This window comes from Stenella coeruleoalba (genome assembly GCF_951394435.1).
Source record: "Stenella coeruleoalba genome assembly, chromosome: 7".
NCBI classification, from domain to species: domain Eukaryota; kingdom Metazoa; phylum Chordata; class Mammalia; order Artiodactyla; family Delphinidae; genus Stenella; species Stenella coeruleoalba.
Window position 1 is genome coordinate 110,882,318 of NC_137153.1, and position 18,333 is coordinate 110,900,650.

Sequence of the window (18,333 nt, forward strand, 5' to 3'; positions counted from 1 at the left end):
GAAAGAGAAACAGTAGCTATAAGACATTGAGGGAGTCTTAGAGTATTTAAGGATCTTTTTCCAGGAAAGAAGGAATTTGAGTATAGTGTTGGAGAAATAGAGGAATAATGCTTGGTGAAGAGATGTTTGCCCCAGGCCTTTAATAGCTTGGCGGGAATAGTTGTCAAGTTGAAAAAAGGGAGCTGAAAGACGTAGCAAGGAAGGAGAAAAAAGGCAATTATAAAGGCTTTGGGGAAAGTAGGGTGTTAAAACTGTAGATGTTTATTGGGAAAGGGAAAGCAAGGGGACTGAGAGAACATGATAGAGTAGCTACAATGATGAATGAGAAAAATAATTATAACAGAGCAGATCAGAAAGAAGACAGAGATAGGATTTTTCAGGGTGGTAAAATACTAAATGTATTTTTGATCTAAATGTAAATTATAAAGTCAAAACAAATTAGAGGAGTCAGAAAGGTAAATCAGATCTGAGTCTCAGGTCACCGTTTAGATTTGGGATTGAGACTACAGCCATGCCTAAAATTTTTAGTGTTGGTGACAGAGTTCTGGTGTGAGATTTCTGGCTTTAATGGGCATTTCTTCTGGGGCAATGGCATATTCTCTTATTAGTATTTAATTTTAGAACCTAAATGTAACTTGTAGATTTTTACTTGATATTCATGTCAACAAAATATCAAAGTGCAAATAATCACCTCCTTATTGTTTCTTTCAGATTCTGAAGGGTCTAGTCCTTTCACACCAGTGGCTGATGAGGACAGTGTAGTTTTCAGCAAACTAACTTATTTAGGCTGTGCTTCAGTAAATGCTCCCAGGAGTGAAGTGGAAGCCTTAAGGATGATGTCCATCTTAAGGGGCCAGTGTCAGATTTCACTAGATGTAACCCTGTCAGTGCCGAACGTATCTGAAGGAACTGTGAGGTGAGACCAGCTTCTTGAACTGTTTGTGTTCAATAACATTTGATCAGATTTCTGACCTATAGTTTTAGAAAGAAGCAGTAGTGAACAAAATCTAATTATTTTATTCATGTTTAATTCATCTGGCACTTAGTTATCACATCTTCCAAGGATTGTGACCTTTATGAAAAACAGTCACTTGTTTGAACAGTTTTTTATACTCTTCCCCACCCCAGTTCTGTGTAGCACATTAGAAATTTAAATGTTTTGGGGATTATTGAAACATGTTGACCTAAGAGTCTGCCTAACTTTATATTTCTCATGTGCCCCCAATACAAATACTAGCTTGACACATTAGTTCAGTATGAGATTTCATGCTGACTTTGGAAGTTACAGAAACCTGTTGGTAAATATTAACTATTCCAGTACAGATCCTAAATTTTTAAGATGAGGAAACTGAGGCCCAGAAAAGTCTCTCAAAATGGCTATTGTTTATACTAACTGAAACAGATAACAGTGATTAAAAGTAGCCAGTCAGATATCTGTATTAGCGAGCTAAATACAAAACTCTAATAATGAGTTGAACAGAACTGAAATAAAATAACTTTTTCTTTATTATTAAAAATGCATACTTATTTCAGAAAAATCAGAGGACACAGACAAGCAAAAATTTAGGAAAATACTCTTTTTTTAATTTAATTTTTTTTATTGATGTATAGTTGATTTACAATGTGCCAATCTCTGCTGTACGGCAAAGTGACTCAGTTATACACATATAGACATTCTTTTTTCTTTAATATTTTTTTCCAGTATGGTTTATCACAGGATATTGAATATAGTTGCCTGTGCTACACAGTAGGACCTTGTTGTTTATTTATCCTATTATATAATAGTTTACACCTGCTAATCCCACACTCCCAGCCCTTCCCTCCCTCATCCCACTCCCCCTTGGCAACCACAAGTCTGCTCTCTGTGTCTGTGAGTCTGTTCCTGTTTTGTAGATAGGTTCATTTGTGCCATATTTTAGATTAGGAAAATATTCTTAATTCTACTCTCCCGTTGGTAAATAACAGTTAACATCTTGGTTTATTAAGACCCTTTTTGTGTAGTTGTATGTGTATATGTTTGTGTATGTGTGTATATACCTACATATATGGGCAAGTATAATTATACAACTTAGAATCAACATTTTTAACAACAGTGGAATAATATAATACATACCATCTTGTAACATGCTTTCCTCACTTAGTTTTTTATATTGTGAATCTCTTTCCATATCAGTAAATATGCTGAAAAATTTTAACTTATGATGGCACATGATGGACTATTCAGAAATAACCAATCTCTAATGTTACATATTTTAGTTGTTTTAATGAGAAAAGTACTACTAATAATAGCGAATATTAAGCTTTTATTATATGAGCATGTAAGTGCTTTACCTGTAATTTTCTTATAAATTATTTTTTAGCTAAATTTTTATGTATTTTTGTATTTCCTTAGGATCAATTCCTAGAAGGTAGACTTACTGGGTCAAAGATTTGCCCATTTTTATGGGTTTTGATACATTGCCAAATAGCCATCTAGAAATATTGATCTAGTTCATACACTTTTATCAGCAGTGTATGAGAGTATCTGTTTCTCCACCCTCAGTCATTTTGGATTTTTATGGTAGTAGAGTTGTAGCTGTATATGGTTAGCAGTAGTAGTAAGTTAATTAATTAATATTCCAGTTATCTGCATATATAATTCTTCTCTTGAGTATTTAAAGAACTATTTCACAAAGACTCACAAATAATAATTTTAATTGTATTTATTAATGTGAAACAATAAAATTTTTTTAGCACTCATTTTTTTTCTTGTAATAAAGTTTATTTCTTTTTCTTTGGCTGCTCTGCAGCTTGTGGGATCTTAGTTCCCTGACCAGGCCACCTCAGTGAAAGCGCTAAGTCCTAACCACTGGACCATCAGGGAGCTCCTTAGCACTCATTTTTATATGAACATTCATTTTTATGTGCTTCTTAGTCAATAGTCATTCCCCCCAACTGAAGTTATACTTTGTTCTAATATATTTTAATTCTATAAAGACATGAGAAAACTAGTTTCTCTCACCCCATGTTTTCAGAGTCTTTATCAAAGTGCCTTTGAACTTGGATTAGGTCCCCTTCTTAGGTATTTCCATTATCGCCTGGGCTTTCCCATCAGTGGCCCTGCCCATTCAATGTTGAAATTGCATAATTTCTTTTTCAGTTTCTTTCATAGCTGTGTCATCAGTGCCCAGAATGGAGCCTGAAATGTTGTAGGTATCACATAAATATTTGTTGAATGAATACATTTTTGAATGAATGATATCCCTTTGATTTTCAGTGAATGGCATCCTTTTGATTTTATTAATGATTTTCTTTTTTTAGGTGTTAACATTTTTTACAGTCTCTCTCCCTTGTTTGCCATGAAGCAAAAGAACATGTTTCACTCTGAGAAAACACATCACCTTTTTATTTTTTAAAATAATAAAGCAGATTAGGTCATTCTTCTAGGAGATAATGAGAAGCACAGCTTTAGTGATCTATTTTGGTATTCCAATTTAGCCATTATCTTTATTTAGTTACAGACTGTATAAGAAACATTGATACTGTTTATGCTTTCCTGATTGCCTCCGTAAAACATGGGGTTATGTAGTTTTTAGTATCATGGAATTGTGTAATCAGTAACTTTAAGAATTCACATATGACTTACTTATCAAGACTTAAGATTAATATGATTAGCATACCAAAAATGGATTATATGATCTTTTTGCTAGAAAGATGAGTCTTGAATCATAATATGGATGTAGTGAAAATAGTCTACAGTCCCTCTAATCTCTTTATATCTTTTTTTCTGAACAGACTCTTAGATCCTCAGACAAACACTGAAATAGCAAACTACCCTATCTACAAAATCCTCTTCTGTGTTAGAGGGCATGATGGAACTCCTGAGAGTGACTGTTTTGCTTTCACTGAAAGTCATTACAATGCAGAGCTCTTCAGAATACATGTCTTCCGATGTGAAATACAAGAAGCTGTAAGTACTTAAGAGGGAACTGTCTGCAAATGAAACTTCATCTGTACCCTCACTACGTTGAAATGATTATAGTATTTATTATGGTCATTTATAAGCCACATGAAATTCTCTGCTACTGTTTATTTCAGCTGGATGGGCTGAAATGTAAATAAGCTAAAAGTTTGGTTAACCTGAACCTCGTTGTTAAGAGTGTTGGAGGAGACCAATTGACCAACAGCTGCTTAATTGGGTTAAATAGGCATCTTGGTTCTAGCAATGACGTATTTGCAAACCGTTCTTTTAGAGCTAAACTTGTAGAATTATTTTTATTATAATAGATACATTCAAGTAATTCCTAACAATTTTGGAAATCATCTTTCAGTTGGATTCACAACCACTTCTTTCTTTTTTATTTTTTTTATTTTTATCTTTTGCGGTACGTGGGCCTCTCACGGTTGTGGCCTCTCCCGTTGCGGAGCACAGGCTCCGGACGCGCAGGCTCAGCAGCCATGGCTCATGGGCCTAGCCGCTCCGCGGCATGTGGGATCTTCCCAGACCGGGGCACGAACCCGTGTCCCCTGCATTGGCAGGCGGACTCTCAACCACTGCGCCACCAGGGAAGCCCCACAACCACTTCTTTTTTAAAGCCTCTTCTCTGACCATTTTTAGTGTTGCTTGCTTTATAGGTCTAATAAATTAGATAATTTGTCAAAAGAAATCAATGGAGGAAAGATGAATTACTCCCCTCAAACAACATAGGTCACCTTCAGCCTTAACAAAAGTATTTTATTCTTGTGATAACAGCCCATTTCCTAACATGTCTGGTTGTAGGTGAGCCGGATACTTTACAGTTTTGCCACTGCCTTCCGCCGTTCTGCCAAGCAGACCCCCCTCTCAGCAACTACTGCACCTCAGACTCCTGACAGTGACATCTTTACCTTCTCTGTGTCTTTAGAAATAAAAGAAGATGATGGTAAAGGTTATTTTAGGTAGGACATCTTATTTTATTCTTTTTATTTGAGTTTGTATTAACATGCTGTACTATCTGTGGATTTAGGGAAATTCTAGGTCAGATTACATAACTTTTACATTATAAAATGATTGCTTTCATGGGTAGAGTTTAAAGGAAAATAAATAGGCAAATTTGTAGAGGCAAGATTTAAAGAATTTTAAACAATAAAAAAAATTCTTTCACGTAGGAAAATGTATCATGCTACCATGTTCTTTTAGATGGACTCAGAGTAACTGGCTGACTGCTGATATGAAGTATGACAGAAGCTACATCAGGTGGATCTGTAGCTAGATTTGTTTTGCTGGATTTTTTTTGTGTTTTGGTTGGTTAGTTGGTTTATTTGTTTTAATAATGTAAAGGTCTTAAGGCTGTTGAAATCAAGTTTTACCATTAAAGTTTATCTGAACACATTGGAAGGGGAGAATTGAGGTCTGTATCTGAAATCTAACCTTACATAGAAATAACTGGTTTTGGTTTTTAAGTAAAATTATGCTTGTTTGGGTAGTGAAAATAACCCTGGAATAGAAATTAAAACTTAAATTTAGTTTACTTATTGCTACCATTAACAGTGTGACCTTTTCCAAGTTTCTTTACATCTCCTGACATTAGTTTCCTTATTTATAAAATGAGGTGGCTAGACTCTAAAATCTTTTATAACTTTAAAATATTATGGTTGCAAGATGATTGGCTTTTTTTTTTCTCCATAGCCCATATCACAAAATGGGTGCCACTTGGGATCATAATCAATAGTTGCATATAGAAATTTATTTCCTCCATGACTACCTCATAAAATGAAATTCCATCAAAATATGAATGATTTCTAATATCTTGCTTTTAAATTAAAAAGCACAATGATTGGTCTGTTTGTTTGAAAAACTGATAACCTTTGCTCTCCCTCAAGAGACTTTGGAATTGTCATGCCATCTGGTGGCCAATTTAGTGTACAATGCAGCTTCAACTTTGATTTGTACAATCAAGTGTGAGGCCTTGTGCTCTATGCTTTCTTATTAGCTATATTTCTGTTCTCACAGCAACACTGTGATGTGGTGCTTTCTGCAGTATGCATTCCTGTACTGGGAAGTAGAAACTGTAATCTATAAACCTTGTAATAATTTTTGTCCTTTTTAAGAAACAGAACAGTTTGTTTAAACAGTTTTTTCCCTTTATTAAAAATATTTATGTAGATCACTTATAAACCCCAGTTATGAATAGGAAAGATTTCTAAGATCTCTCAGAAGAGAAGCACTAGGATAATTTCTCCTCCTTCTGAGATCAGGTATATTCTAAGTAGAAAGGTAACGATCACAAATATCCCTGGTCTGTTCACCTGTATAGCAAGGAAATGCTATACAGAAAACCCCTGGATGGTCATTTTTTTTTCACATTTGTTAGGGCTTTGTTATCTTTTTGTTGCATTGTTTTCCTGAATTTATAGTTACAGTAGAAAATAGTATTGTGTGACCTAATACACTGATGAAATCATTGACAAGTATGCCTGTCTTCATCAGATTTGAACTTTTCAAATGCAGTTCCTTTCATCCAGTGATTCTGTAGTATGTCTAGGAATTTACAGAAACAGTCATTGCGGTGCCAAAAGAGTTATCAGCATGAACATTCCCCTTAACACAATAATAGCAAAATTAAAAAGTGGAAATTAAATGTTGACCAGAATAGAATGGTAAAAATACGATGCATTTCACAAAATATACACATATCAAATCGTTATGTTGTAAACCTGAAACTAATGTTGTATGTCAGTTACACCTAAAAAAAGATACAATGGTATACCCATATGACTTACCACCTATTTAAAAAATATATGTATATATAGTTAGCCATAGTACAAGATAGACTGTGGTTTCGCCATAGCATAAATATAGACCAAGTGCCGTGGCAAGAATTAATGCTCTTCTTTTCATTCCTGAAAAAGTATAATCCTATATTATGAAAATTAGAAACCTGCATTTCAGTTTAGTCCTTAGGAAAATGGAGCATTTTCATTTATATCATTCAAAACACTTCGTTCTGATCTTATTTAATCTGCAAAGTACCCCATTTGATATTGTCCTTATTTTATAGGTAAAGAAAGCCAGGGAAGATAACCTGGATGTCTGCTTCTTAATTTACACAATAGGAATTAAATGTAAAATTACTTGGTTGGATCCATTCATTCAATGATAGTGATAAGACCAGAAATACAGTCTAGACCCCCCAACATCAGTGAAGTGAACCTCCACTGCTTATACTCTCCACCCTGCTTCCTATTAATGTAGCTTTTCCTTGCCCTTCAGAGTCAGGACACCAGAGATAACTTTATTTCCACTGTTGTTGTTTTAAATACTGCTGAGAGATGAGATTATATTAATTTATACTTAAATATCCACAGAACATAGAGACTAGTGTATCTAATATAAATTAAAATCTGAGATCTGTCCATATCCTCATAGGTGAAAATTCTGTCAGCCACAAATATTTGACAGTTTGGTATGCAGAAGTTTTTCTTGCATGTTGGTCATTTTTAGACTCTTATGCTAAGATTCTTTGATTTTCTAATCTCAGCGTTATCACATGTTCTTGAATTGGTTACTGGTGTAGTAGTGCAGATGGGATTCAAACTAATTTTATTTCTTCAGAGCCAATTTTTAGTTTGAGTAGGTACTCAGAGCTCTCATGTAGCCTTTTATATTATCTTCTAATGGTTCTATTGTTATTATCTTAAAGTTGTACAGTAATAAGGCACAGTTTAGATTTGCTGTATATTGGCTGATTGCTGTAGCAGATTTGTAAGCCTTTGAGAACAAAGGAGCTAGAGAAATGGTGGGTGGGAGACCAGGGGATTATTTTGGTAAACTGTCATTTAGAGAATATTTTCAACTGTTTTCTTAAGGTGATGTTTAACTGCATCATTAATGTTATTTTTATAGTTATTACACATGCTTACAGTAAGGTTATTGCTGCTTAAGGGAAGAATTAGGCAACAGCTTACTGTTGACTATATCTTCCTCATTTCTTGTTTTTTGAAAGCACCTTGTTTTGAAATTCAAAGGATCTATATAATTATCTTTTCTTCATTATATATTTAAATAAGGCATGAATAATTTATTTGTAAAAAACAGTGACTAAATAGAAAGTGAAAAAAACTAACATTTTTTGAGTGCCTTGGAGCTTTATAAATATCTAATTTAATTTTCACAGCAACAAAAAAGAAAAAACTAAAGCCACGTTTTAGGGGTCATAAGAGTGGTTTTGTAGCTTTTATAAATGGTTTCTATAATGGTTTAGTGGATTACATACAGTAATGATGATATTTTCATATCAAGAGGCAGATGATGATTTTTAAATATCTGTTATGATTTGAATACCAGGCATAGAAAAGAATTAAATGTGATTCTTTTCAGTGCCTGATTTTCAAATCATAACAAAAATTGTTCTGGTGTATGTTACGAGAAAGTGCTTTGCAAAATTAATGAAACATGTTGTTCTACAGTGCAGTTCCTAAAGATAAAGACAGACAATGCTTTAAACTACGCCAAGGAATTGATAAAAAGATTGTCATCTATGTGCAACAAACAACTAATAAGGAACTTGCCATTGAAAGGTAAACATTTTTAGTAAGTTTGGCTTAAATATAAATTTTAGTTTTTGTCAGTCTAGTGGAGCAGTCATATACTGTATTCAAAAATGTATTTGCAAAATATTTTGTTCCCTGAGGAATTCTTTTGTTCATTAAAGTGAATACTTCATTCATTTTGAATTATCTCTCATAAATCTTCAGCTAATATGTTGATCTCAACTGTGTGATAACACAAGGCAAACATAAAATTTGTTTATCTCAAAGAAATAAAGATGATTTTGGTAATGCTATTTTATTGATAATTTTAATATGTCCTTTTTTCTATCAAGAAGAATTTTTTTAAAGCGATCTAATTTAAACATCTTTCTGTAGTCTCTTTTCCAAATTTATATCAGTTCTTTTTTTGCAGGTGTTTTGGTCTTCTCCTTAGCCCAGGAAAAGATGTACGAAATAGTGACATGCACTTGTTAGATTTGGTAAGGATTGCTTTTTTTTTTTTAAGTTTATACACTATTTCCTCTATAAAGGTTGTTTCACCAAATCTCAGGTTAAAGCACATTTATGAAGCAATAAACAAAGATAAGGGAATTTCCTTATTTCCTACTTGCTGTTTACTAGTCTGACCTTAGAGCTACTTAGTCTGTCTCAGTTTCTTCATCGTGTAATAGTGAATAATTCTTGTTTATCATGTAGGTTAGACGTGGGAATCAAAGGAGACATTTTGTGAGAGTTATTTGCAAACTATCATGAGCTTTATAAAAGTAGGTGGTGTTCATATTGTTGCTATTATGTGAAAACCTTTGTTTTCATAACTAAATTTATGTAGTAATTACTTACTTGACAGAAGAATTCAACATAGGTTTAGGTAGTAAATTTCCCTAGTGTCTGTACGGTTTGATATGATTTGCAAGCATTTGCTTTATGTATAACTTTTCAGGAGCAGTTGCATAAATAATCGGCACATCTTTAATTTTAACTGTAATCATTTGTATATACTTCTAACTTTTATATGTATATGATCCTGTTTCATATTCTTATATTTTTGTAACCTCTTTTTTTTTAAAGGCAGCGGAATGGCGGGTTAGCTGTTTTGTGTGTGTGGTGTTTTTTTTTTTTTTTTTTTTTTTTTTTGCATTAATGTTGTTTTTACTCTTTTCTTTAGGAATCTATGGGCAAAAGTTCAGATGGAAAATCCTATGTTATTACTGGGAGCTGGAATCCAAAATCCCCACATTTTCAGATTGTAAATGAAGAAACTCCTAAAGGTGATGCAGATTGCTGACATCATGAACAGAAATTTTAGTCCCAAGGAGATACCCAAATCTTAGCACTACTTATTTGATAAATACTTAGTGTTTACCTACTTCTGATGAAACAAAGGAATTTGAATAGTTTTTTGAGTTTACTGTTAAATTTGACCACTAAACAAAGTATTTTTTCCTCCCTCTCCTTTCTTCATTTTTTCCTTTTCCTGCTTCCTTTTCTATTTATGTACTTTTAAAAAATAAATAATTTTTTTTATTTACAGGCTTCTAAATATTTATTTTATTTTTTATTTACATTTATATTTAATTTAATTTATTTACAGGCTTCTAAATATTACTTGTTTTTGTGGAGAGATAATATATGCACATATAGTTAAAAATTCAAAGGTATCTAGGGAAAAGCAAAAGTTTACCACAGTTCCCAGTGTCCCACCCTAAAGAGCACCACTGTGACCAGTTTCTTGTGTAGCTTTTCAGGTATGCTATGCATAAACAACCTTTTTCAAGATGTTTCATACTCTTCCTGAATGTCATTTAAAGTTTGTAATAGAAGTAATTACTTTTACATTAATCATATGAGCAAATATATTTCCATTTAAAAAATTTGCTTCTGCCTTCTCTCTCCCTAGATAAAGTGCTGTTTATGACGACAGCTGTTGATTTAGTAATAACAGAAGTGCAGGAGCCTGTTCGCTTTCTCCTAGAGACAAAAGTCCGAGTTTGCTCACCTAATGAAAGATTATTCTGGCCCTTCAGCAAACGTAGTACTACTGAAAATTTCTTTTTGAAACTAAAACAGGTACTGTACTTTTCTATAAATATAGATGGGGAAATAAGAGAAATTACTTCTGAGGCTGATACATCATTAATCCAAGCTGTCAATTAGATCTTTAAATAGTTAATGTGTATTTTAAATATAGTAAGAGGAAAATTGTTTTATTTTTACCCACCTGTTTATCATTTTTGTTGCTCTTCACTTCTTCCTGAAGAACCAAGTTTCCATCTAGTCTCACTTGCCTTTAACCTGAAGACCTTCTTTTAGGATTTCTTTTAGTGGAGATCTGTTAGAGACATAACTCTCAGATTTCTTTATCTGAAAATCTTTATTTCACTTCTATTCCAGTAGGATATTTTCACTGGGTATAGGGTTCGGGATTGACAGTTTTTTTACTTTCAGCACTTAAAGATGTCATCCCACAGTCTTGTGGTTCTCATTTTTTTTTTTTTTAAAGTAAGTATTTTCTTTTTTTTTTTTTTTTTAATCTGGTTGCACTGGGTCTTAGTTGCATCAGGCTGGCTCCTTAGTTGTGGCATGCAGGCTCCTTAGTTGTGGCATGTGAACTCTTAGTTGGGGCATGCATGTGGGATCTAGTTTCCTGACCATGGATCGAACCCTGGCCCCCTGCATTGGGAGCGTGGAGTCTTATCCACTGTACCACCAGGGAAGTCCCTCTCATTGTTTTTGGTGAGAAGTCAGCATGCATTTATATTATTGTTCCTCTCTTTGTAATGGGTCATTTTCTCTGGCTGCTTTTTTTTTTTTTTGCTGTACGCGGGCCCTCTCACTGTTGTGGCCTCTCCCGTTGTGGAGCACAGGCTCCAGACACGCAGGCTCAGCGGCCATGGCTCATGGGCCCAGCCACTCCGCGGCATGTGGGATCTTCCCAGACCGGGGCACGAACCCGTGTCCCCTGCATCGGCAGGCGGACTCTCAACCACTGAGCCGCCAGGGAAACCCTATTATTTTTTATCTTTGGTTTTTAGACTTTTATCTATGATGTGCTTAGGTGTGATTTTTCTTTCTGTTTGTCTTGAGATTAGCTGGGCTTCATGAATTTTTAAATTTATGGGTTTGGTTTTTTTTTTTTTTACCATTTTTGGGGGAATTCTGACCCATTATTTCTTCCAACTTTTTTCCCTGCTCCATCTCTCTTCTCTCTCCTTAAGGGATTCCAGTCATACATATTTTTGACCTTTTGATACTATCCCACAGATCTCTGGGGCTCTATTTATTTTTCCAAATATTTTTTGATTTTTTCTTCAGATAGGATACTTTCTGTTGACCTATCTTAAAGTTTGCTTGACTCTTTCATCATCTCCAATCTGTTGTTAACCCCATTCAATGAGTTTTTTAAAAATTTCAGATCTTGTTTTTTTTTTTCTGGAATGTCCATTTGGTTCTTTTTTAAATAATTTCTGTTTCTTGTGAGATTGCCTCTTTGATCTTTATTTTAAGCAGATCTTCTTTTATATTCTTGAGCATAATTGTAATATAGCTACTTTAAAAATCTTGGGCTGCTAAATCTAATGTCTAGTGAGCCACTTTTTCATGTTTCTTTGTCTAGTAATTTGGGATTATATATTAGACACTTTAAGTGCTAGACTGCAGAGACTGTGTTATGGTCTTCTGAGTACTGAGTGTTTTAAAAAATATATATCAGTTAATTTGGTCAAACTCTATACTCTTTCTTTCCTGTGGCGGGCAGCAGATAAAATTTCTGTTCCCTTCTTTTAGCTTTTTTTTTTTTTTGGCCCCGGTTGCCCCTCTACTTATTGTTCCTTTCTTTGCCTTCCTTTGTATCAAAACTCCTTGAAAGTAATCAAGTTCGTAGTGACCTAAATTGCTAAATCCAGTGGTCAGTCTGAGTCTTTGTCTTAGTGACGTGTCAGGAGCATTTGATATAGATGATTAACTCCCTCCTTGTTAAATACCCCTCTTTCACTTAACCTTCTGGACATCTCAAATTTACCATGTCCGAAAAGGTGTCATTATCTCATCCCTCACCCCTAAAATGCTCTACCTACCTGTCCTTACCACCTCAGTTTATGGGCATCTTCTTCTAGTAGTTGCTTAGGCCAAGAATTTGACTCTTATTTTTCACATCCCATATCCAGTCTGTCAAGAAATTCTGTTTTCTTTTAAAACATATCTAGAAGCTGACTACTTCTTACCACCTAGATTACATTAACTTCATCTGAATCATTGTTTTCACCTGGATTATTGGAGTAGCCTTTTCACTCATCTCCCTATTTCTATTTTTGTCACCTTTTGATATATTCTCAGTATAGCAGCCTAACATCAAATCACGTCATCTTTCTGCCAAAATTTTCCAATCCTGTTTTACTCCATAAAATCCTAAGTCCTTCTAATAGGTTGTAAGACTCTATGTGATCTGCTGCCTATTACGTTATAAACGAATTCCTCTCTTTTACTTCTTACTTGCTTCCTCTGCTCTAATCATGCTCTTAGGGCCTTTGCTATCAACTGTTCCTTCTACCTAAAATTCTCTTCCCCTGGATCCCACTTGCTGTTATTCACCTCCTTCAAGTCCTCATCTTCTTCAGGTCCTTGCTTAGATTTACTTCTTAGCAACTCATGACCACCCCCATTTAACACTGCAGTTTGCCTGATTATCCACTGGTGCTGCTGATTCCCTCCCCATTGATATATTTTAAATTTTTTTACAGGGGTGTTAGTTTCCAACATACTGCAAAATATACTTCTTTTTATTTTGATTATTACCTGTTTCTCATATAAGAAACCTCTACTAAGGCAGAGGACTTCTAATCTGACTTGTTCACTGGTTTATCCCAAGCATCTAGAACATAATAGTTCTTAATAAATATTTATGAATTAATTTTATTTCATGTAACTCTGAAATTCCATTATACAAGATTATAGGGTTGTATGTGGATTTACTTGAATATACTTTTCTGTAGCAATAAATATTTTAGTTCTAGTGTGTCCAAGTTAGCCCTTTTGGTTATAGTTAGAAAAAGGTAGCAAGCAGAACAGGAATAGAGATTTCTTTTCAGTGTTATCTTAAGAGACAAAGCAAATCTGGGTTTCCTTAGCATTGTTCTCCCAGTTCTTCACTATGAAAGGAGCAAAGGATTAGCGTAGGATTATCATCTAGAACTTGGCTTTTGAGTCAGAGTCCATGGATCTTGCCATTGACTAGTTTTATGACTTTGAGCAAGTTCCTTCAACTCTCTCAGCGTCAGTTTACTCAGCTGTGAAATGGCAGTGATAGAATCTTCCTCATAGTGTTATTGTGACATTAAGTGAAAAACTGTACAACGTACTTGGAATAGTTCCTAGCACATAGTATGTTCTTCATGCATTTTAGCTATTATTATTGAGAGGGACATCAGTGGGACAGCAAAAACACTTAAGTCATGAAATCAGAACAGCATCGATTATTTAGTAGATTAGCCCCAGGGGAAGAATGCTTCAGAAAGAAAACCAATTTACAAGCATTATTTTACAAGTTTAGGGAATGGGTGGAAATGATTCTTAATAGTTTCTAGAGTAAGAGTTAGCAAACAAATTAATTGTATAATATTTTTTAGTATAAATTTGTATGTAAAAAATATTCTCTTTAATTAGAATTCTGTTTCTTTAATCTTATCTCAGTGAACATAAGTAAGATTACCCTCATCTTGCTTTTCCCTTGAGGTCTTACGTTATACAGCCATGATTCAAAGATTGCATGCGTTTACAAGAGTATTTCTTCTGTGGGTGATTTAGAATAATGTATCTAATTAGGCTAACAAATGACTTGTCAGGGTAGGCTAGCCAAAAACAGATGTATGCCTGAGACATAGCCTGATAGACTATTCTAGACTCTCTGTTAAAGTTACAAGCTAAACATAGGCTGAGTTGTCAGTATTTTCTTTGCAAAAAGCTGAAGTTTATATGTGGAAGCTGGGAGGAGGGCAGGGAATTCCTGACAATAATCTCTCATTTTTCTCCTTATTTGTATGTCTTGGGGTGGGTCTGAGGGGTAGTCAGGGGGAAAGGAGAGAGGCAGTATGAAGAATTTGAACAGTTTTTTTTTTTGTCTTAGTGCACTGTTAATTCTCATCCCTTGTAACATAATAAACTAAGTTTATTTATTTCCTCCTTTACGTTCATGGCTTTAAAAATTAATAGCAGTTACCACTAACTGAGGCCCTCCTGTGGCAATCACTCGACCAGCTACTTTCACTTTTCCTGTCTTATGTAATTTTCATAGTGATCCAGTGAGGATAGTGTTTACATTTTATAGATCCAAAGATGTAAAATAGATTTTACGGGATATCATGTGAGCAAGATTCATACCTCAGCCTTCTAAGAGTCTCAGCCAGGATTCTTCCCAAAGAAACATCCTTCTTTTGTCTTTATTTCTGTAAGAGTATTTTTGGGATTTACTTAAGTCAAATAAAGCATAACTTAAAATTTTAACCTCTTTGCAGTTCTCATTAGACAGAAAAGGAAACACTGCTACAGGCCAAATTTTTAAAATATTCAATATATAGTTTCTGTTTATTGCTGTACGTATGGGAAAACAGTTATAGAAATGTTATTAAAAATACATATTTAAAAATTGATTCTTTTTCCTTTCACTAAAATTATCTGGTGACTCAGTAACTCCTTTTTAGCCTGGAAGCCTTCCCAACTGTGGGGATTCCTATATTAAGATGGCACCATATTAGAGAAACTTTTAAAATTAGTGGGGAATGAAAGAGGAGGAAATGGTCTAAAGACTAGATTTTCCAACAGTAACATAAGGTGAATAAAAGACCAACTAATCATTCTTAAATTCTTAAAATTATAGAATTTTCATTGCTAAAGACAATGTAGGGGTTTTAAAATGTTTTATTTTATTTTATAAATAAAATTTTATAAATGAAGAAGCTGATGTCTGAAAGACTAAGTGATGTGGCCAGTGTCATATAGACAAGTAATGTGTATAACCATCCGTACTGGAAACCCGAGCTTCTATCTCTTTGTAAACCCGAGCTTCTATCTCTTTGTGTATTTGCTGTGTGTGTGTGTGTGTGTGTGTGTGTGTGTACGTACATATAGGCACATTTACATGTATGCAGTATACCAGTGTACCTCTCAAGATAGAAAATGCTTTCTGTACCAGAGCTCTTCAACTGCTAAATCAGGAGGCACAGGTTCAGCTATTGCTGGGAAGTATGATCACTTGGTTAAGATGGTGACTACTGGATTTCTCCTTTGTAAAAGTAGATTTTTCTTTCTGCATTTAGCAAATCATCTTTGAGGTAGTACTTTGGCAACTTCCAAATATCCTGTTCCTCAGCACCTTTCTAACTAATGGTTTTAGCATTCATTGATGATCCCTGCCTGAATCAGTTGAGTTCATTCACATATTTTTAATAGTAATGAAACATTACAGGGTTTTTTTCTTTTCTTATACATGTATATGTTTATTAATATTGAATATTTAAATAATAATAATAAATATAAGTTATTTGCTTTATCCTACTTTATCAAAGAGTTAAAAAATATCAGTATTGTAGGAAACACCCTTAATAAGTGATGTTTATTTTATTGCTTCTGGTAAATTTATAACAAAATTTTGTAAACTTGTAAAATGTCTGTTGAGAAAAGGTACTATTATATGGGCTTACAAAACGTAAATTTCAGTTGTTTAAAATTCCAGTGAGGACAAACTTATATTTTAATTTAATACAGTTAACTGATGAGGATAATTAAGCATCAGTTAATAAACTTGCACCATTTCTAAAATATACAAAATGTCACATTGCAATTTATGTACAACTTATGTTATACACGTTTCTTTCAATTGGAAATAAAACCCATATTTTAAAATCAATATATACTTTAAAAATGTAAGCATCTAAATGGAAAAGCTTCCAAAATATTTAGTGTATTCAACCTTTTCCATAGATGCTTAAACAAATTTGGGGGAGAAAGAGCTATTAATATAACTGCAATACCTGTGTATTTTTTCACGTTTCTCATTCTGTGTATGTAAAAAATACAGGTATATAATATGAAATTATTTGTATAGTTTTAAATTCCCATTAATTTCCCATTCATTCAAAAAATCAGTATTGCAATTAATATTAAAACTGTTGAGTGAAGTTTAAGATTTTGTGGAACCTCTTTTTGTCCTTTGAACGTGTTCTAATAAGATTATATTCAATAAAATCAGTACTGTTCAAAAGTTAGCTAGAATATTTTCTTTTCGTTGTAGTTCTGTTACCATTTGACATATAGTTAGATTTATTTTCATATTTTTGATTTGGGGGCTTGGGGTATTTTCCTTTTTGGTTTAATTTATTTTTTGAATATTTAAAATACTTATATGCCAGAAAAGTCAAAATTACATAAAAATGTATACTCTTAGGTCTTGGTTTCATTCATACCTCCCTTTCCCCAACCCTATAGGTAACCATTATTATTGGTTTCTAGGTTATCTTTCCAGTGTTTCTTTTTGTGAAAATAATAAAATACTTCTATATATTTTTTAACTCCCTTTTAAACAAAAACTAGCATACTATATATATTTTTCTGCACCTTTTTTATCTTAATATATCCTGGTGATCATTCCATATAAGTTTATAGAGACCTTCCTCATTCTTATTAATGACTGCCTACTACTGTGTTTGGATAAATCATGCTTCTTTCAACTAGTCCTTTATTGATTAATAGTTGGATTTTTTCCCAAGCATTTGCTATTCCAAGTAATGTTGCAGTATAGCACTTTGTGCATGTATTTTTTTGATTTTATGAAAGTGCATCTTAGAGTAGATACCTATTGGTGGAATTACTGGCACATGAGGTAATTTTGCATATGTAATTTTGTTATATTTGCCATTCCCCTCTATAAAGGTTGTAATCATAGAGATTAGCAGGTATGAGAGTACCTGTTTCTCCAGAGGCTTATCAGCGTGCATTGTCAAACATAAGGATCTGATGGTAGTTTTAATTTATCCTCTGATGAATGAAAACAAGCATTTTGTTTTTTCATATGTGTAGGGGTGATTTTTCTTTCCTCTTCTGTGAATTGTCTCTTCATATTTTTTGCTCTTTGGTTTTGGCCGTTTCCTCTTAATTTTTAGAAGTTCTTTATGAAATCAAAGAGAGTAACCCTTTGAGATATAATTTGCAAATATTTCTCCTGGTTTGTCACTTGTCTTGTGACCTAAATTATGATGAGTCTTTGGGCTTCTTTTGCCACACAATTTCTTTCTTATATACTTGAATTTATCAAGTTTTTCCTTTAAAGCTTCTGGATTTGGGGTCATAATTAGAAATGCTTTCCCTACTCTCAAGTAATAAAGGAATTTATACATTTTCTAGTATTACTTACATGGTTTCATTTGACTACTTTTATTTATATCTCTAATTTATTAGTATCTTATTCTGTTATATAGTGTAAGGTATGGATCTGATTTAATGTTTTTTTCAAATGGCCATCCACTTGTCCCAATACCATTCATTGAAAAGTCTAACTTTTCCCGCAGTGATTTGAGATGTCACCTTTATCATATTATCAGATTTTCATATGTATTTAGAACTCTTTTGGTTTTTATATTCTTTTTGATTGATCTTTACATTACTTATTCACTGATACCACACTGTTTTAATTACATAGACATTATGTTTTTATATTTGGTAGGGCTAACTTTCCTCCTCAGCTGTTCTTCTTTTTCTGGATTTTGCTAAATATTCTTGATTGTTTATTTTTCATATAAACTTTAGATTCAACCTTTGTAGCTCTGGAAGAAAATT

The 18,333-nt window shown here is 33.5% G+C and overlaps 1 protein-coding gene across 2 annotated transcripts in view; it reads left to right on the plus strand.

Moving 5' to 3' along the window:
- The window catches only part of RABGAP1 (RAB GTPase activating protein 1), a 159,591-nt gene that overhangs the window by 50,900 nt on the left and 90,358 nt on the right, over positions 1-18,333 (plus strand). For both annotated transcript variants that reach the window (XM_079928051.1, XM_079928050.1), the window contains exons 4-10: positions 712-916; positions 3,775-3,949; positions 4,760-4,917; positions 8,428-8,538; positions 8,924-8,990; positions 9,677-9,779; positions 10,409-10,578. In XM_079928051.1, the coding sequence (XP_079784177.1) occupies positions 712-916; positions 3,775-3,949; positions 4,760-4,917; positions 8,428-8,538; positions 8,924-8,990; positions 9,677-9,779; positions 10,409-10,578 (989 nt within the window). The remainder of the gene's footprint in view (positions 1-711; positions 917-3,774; positions 3,950-4,759; positions 4,918-8,427; positions 8,539-8,923; positions 8,991-9,676; positions 9,780-10,408; positions 10,579-18,333) is intronic.